The sequence below is a fragment of the Onychomys torridus genome, chromosome 1, assembly GCF_903995425.1.
Source record: "Onychomys torridus chromosome 1, mOncTor1.1, whole genome shotgun sequence".
NCBI lineage: Eukaryota > Metazoa > Chordata > Mammalia > Rodentia > Cricetidae > Onychomys > Onychomys torridus.
The window spans coordinates 82,973,791-82,978,031 of record NC_050443.1 but is presented as its reverse complement, the minus strand read 5'-3'; the positions used below and the strand labels follow the sequence as shown (position 1 = coordinate 82,978,031).

The window sequence follows — 4,241 nt, the reverse complement described above, 5'->3', positions numbered from 1 at the left end:
ACCATTGACTGCCAATAGCTCTTCAACTAGGAACAGGGCTTCTGAAGCTTGCCCCTATCTTGCTAGAATTTTCATTGGCTTAATTTTGTGCAGTAACCACAATTGCTATTAATTCATTAGCACCAAAGCCGGGTCATGTCCAAAAGACAGCATTTCTCTGTCTGTGACTCCACCTTTTTTTCTGTCCTCTTTCTGTGATGTTCCTTGAGCCTTGTGATGGGTTTGATATAGATTTCGTATCTACTACTGAAAATTCATAGCAGCTTATCCACAGCACTCTGATCAATCTAGTCTCTTTATAAACCACTGCCCACTGCAAAATAAACTTTTTCTGATCATGGTTGAGAGCAGCATTAGTCTGTAGGTAAATCTGCTCAGGAAGTGATTTGTTACCCCTATGTTCATAAGCCTTAACAGGATAAATAACTTTTATTTTCTAGTAGATAGAAACATATAGATGTCCAAAATGTTTCACTCTGTCACTAGTCATGCACATTCTCAGCTACACAAGTTTGTGCTTCTAATTGTCCCAATGTTTTAATAGGTTTTATGTCTTTATTTGTATGGAAATATTATACAAGTTATGAGGAAATATAATCATAGTAACAAAAGATATAATAGAATAATATTTTTGAAAAAACCCTAAAAATATATGTAGTGTTATTTCTGTTTGTTCTTCTCTTCACTCTTTTTTTAAATTTTTTTTTATTATGTGTTTTAATTTTATACATCAGCCATGGGGATCAAGAACAGAAAGGGAGAACGAGGAATAACAGACCATGATAAATGAAGACCACATGAGAACAGGAGTGCTCGAGAGGTCCCCAGAAATCCACAATGATATGTCTGTCCTCTGTAGACTGCTTCTCTTCACTCTTATAGAATTCCCCTCCAAATAGTCATTATTATTATAAATTTAATGTGTTTTTAAAATAAATGCACAAATTGACTGATCATCTTCAGTATTTATGCCTATGTTACAATATGATATTACATATAATGTAAAATCTGTAATTTCTTGTTTAACTTGTGAGCACTTGTCATCTTATATTTTGACTAATGCAGAATGTTCCATGGTACAGCAAAATCCTACTTTATTTATTGATCCATTTATGTCTGGTGAGATTCTTTTTTGTGCTATTGAAACTTTTTCATACAATATATTCCATTCAGTGTTTTACCTCCCCCAGCTCTTCCCAGCTCCTCCCCACCTGTCACTCACTCGACTCCACACCTTTTCTTTCTCTCTTTAGAAAACAAATAGGCAAACAAACAAAAAACCCACACAAGCCAGAACCTTCCACATAACTTATTTATTTATTTATTTTTATTTATTTATTTTTTATTTATGGACTTATTAGAAGACGACATCAAATCCCCTGGCGCTGGAGATACAGGTGGTTGTGAGCTACCTGACATGAGTACTGAGAACCAAACCTTCATTCTTTGAGAGAACAGTATGTGCTCTTAATTGATAAGCCAACTACAACACTGTCCTTTTCTTGTTTGAGCAAAACAAAACACACTATCTCAAATATTGCTAAAGAGAATTTTGCATTCAAGTGTCTGTATGATAAAGAAACATCAGACTATAAATCTAGGCCTGGGCTGGAAGTCACAACAGTTGGATGAAGGATTTATGAACAAACTATACAACTTAGAGATACCTATGATGCACATAAATGCTTATTCCCTATGCTTTCATCAATGTGAGATACTCTCGAGTTTTCTAGTTTTGAAGCTAACAGTTCTTTCTCTCTCCCCACGTTGCTTTTGGTGATATGACTGGCTTAGGATCCTGTAATTAATGGTCTAGGGTCTCCTAATATTTTCTTTGAAGAAAGAGTTGTATTAACCCTTGGCGAATCTGCTTGTTCTTAGCACTGTAGATGATGGGATTGAGCATCGGTGGTACCAGAAGATAGATATTGGCCAGGAGCAGGCGGACAGCGGGTGCAGCATGTTTCATGAAGCGGTGTACCAGAGCCACACTGATCATAGGCACGTAGTACACAAGAACTGCACACAAGTGTGAAACACAGGTGTTGAGAGCCTTCCTCCGCCCCTCCCCAGAGGTAATGTTCAGCACCGTGTACAGAATCAGCACATAAGAGACAAGAATGAGCAGTGAGTCCAGCCCAAAAGTGGAAGTCACAATGCAGAGCCCCAAAATGCTGTTGGGACGAGTGTCGCCACAAGGCAGCTGGATTAGATCTGAGTGCAGACAATAGGAGTGGGAGAGCACATTGTGGCCACAGAAAGGCAGGTGGTTTAGGAGAAAAGGCAGGGGGAACATGAGCAACAGACTCTTTAGTCCAAGTATAACACTGGTACCAGCAATACGGGGCACCGTCAGGATGGCGGTATAGCGGAGTGGGTTGTAGATGGCAACAAAGCGATCCACAGACATGGCTAGAAGAACTCCTGACTCCATGATGGAAAACGAATGTATGGAGAACATCTGCAAAAGGCAGGCTTTGAAGCTGATTTTATTGGCACTAAAAAGAAAGATGCTGAGCACAGTGGGCAGGGTCGAAGCAGAGACACCAAGCTCGGAGAAGGCCAGCATAGCCAGGAACAAGTACATGGGTTGGTGGAGAGAACTATTTCTCCTGATCACCGTCAGAATGAGGGTATTGCCCACAATGGCTATAATATAAGTGAAACAGAATGGGAAGACCAGCCACGGGTAAAATGCCTCCAGACCAGGAAGACCAGTGAGCAGAAAATATTTTGGGGTGAATTGGCTGCTGTTCAACATTTCTCCGTGCCTGACACCTGGAAATTTTGGTTTGTTCCAAGCCAGGGATACAACCTGACATAAAAGGCAGCTTATTGTATGTGAAAGGGACCTGATTTTTTTTGCTTCTTATGGTCTACCAATTCACTTCTCCACTTCTATGCCATGATCAACTCAATGTGTTCATCAGTGCAATAGAAAAGGTGTCATGACTTGCAAGCAGCTGTATATCTAGAAGACAACATGACAGGGAACTGTATTATTCCACAAGTCAAATTATTTATTTTATTTTATTTTATTTTATTTTTCGAGACAGGGTCTTTCTGTGTAGCTTTTCGCCTTTCCTGGAACTCACTTGGTAGCCCAGGCTGGCCTCGAACTCACAGAGATTCGTCTGGCTCTGCCTCCCAAGTGCTGGGATTAAAGGAGTGCACCACCACCCGGCTCACAGGTCAAATTAATTCACCCAGTAATCTTACTGTGTTTAACTTTTAAGATTATATTTTTTCCCTTTCTCTAGAGAGAGATATCACCCTTTAGAAAGACAGAAATACTTAGTTAAACTAATTGACTTGATATTCTGTAAATTTCTACTGAGGTATCTTTCTATTTAATTTCTAGAGGTGGATAGGGACAGGAATTAAAAGAAAAATGACTTTAATTTTATATAGTAGTGGGCAAATTTCATTTTTACCACTCAAACAACAGTCAAAGCAACTTTGGGAGTACAGAATTATCTGGTTTTACCTTAAAAAAATGTCTCCAAGATAAACTCAGTTCTTCATCAATATCTCTTGGAGGATCCCTCTGAGCTTTACACACAGGGATGGAAGAAGACAGAGAACAAGTCTGTACTTCAGAGGTTAATGGGAAGGAGCATTTTGTTCACTGGAATTTTTCTTAGTGCAGAAAAGTATTGCATTCTTGAAGACAATTCCTCTCCCATCACTGGACTGTGAGGCTCACTGTGTGAGTGAGGTGATGAGCAAGGATATAGATCTTTCAGAGTATATTTATGAAACTGCAGAAATGAGGACAAAAATATTAAAACATTAGCCAATGTTTGTGACACCTCCTGAAGCCTGGGAAACCAGTATGTATCTGACACTCTCAGAGAAAAATGCCACTCAAGAAGAGAGGATGAGACCTCTGCTTGCTGGTAGATGAGGAAGCTTCCACTATTCAGGATGGGAGTGAGGCCTTACTTGCTGAGATGTGAGGAAACTTCTGTTATTGAGGCTAGGATGCACCTCAAAATCTCTGTGTAGCTTTGCGCCTTTCCTGGAACTCACTTGGTAGCCCAGGCTGGCCTCGAACTCACAGAGATTCCTCTGGCTCTGCCTCCCGAGTGTTGGGATTAAAGTGCTGTGTCAGTAAAATATTAGCGAGGGAAAGAAATGGCACTCTCTCATCAGATGCAAAAAGCATGTGCAGGGCCCTTCTGATGAGAACTTGACGTGTAGGGAAATGTCTTGGGGAAGAAAGTGAAGCATTGACTGTA

The 4,241-nt window shown here is 40.0% G+C and overlaps 1 protein-coding gene across 1 annotated transcript; it reads right to left on the bottom strand.

Annotated features, from left to right (window-relative positions):
• Positions 1-1,822: 1,822 nt before the first annotated feature.
• Positions 1,823-2,761, bottom strand: LOC118581297 (olfactory receptor 51I1-like). Its single transcript, XM_036183718.1, has one exon. It carries the CDS (start codon positions 2,759-2,761, stop codon positions 1,823-1,825), a length of 939 nt encoding a protein of 312 aa, XP_036039611.1.
• Positions 2,762-4,241: the final 1,480 nt, after the last annotated feature.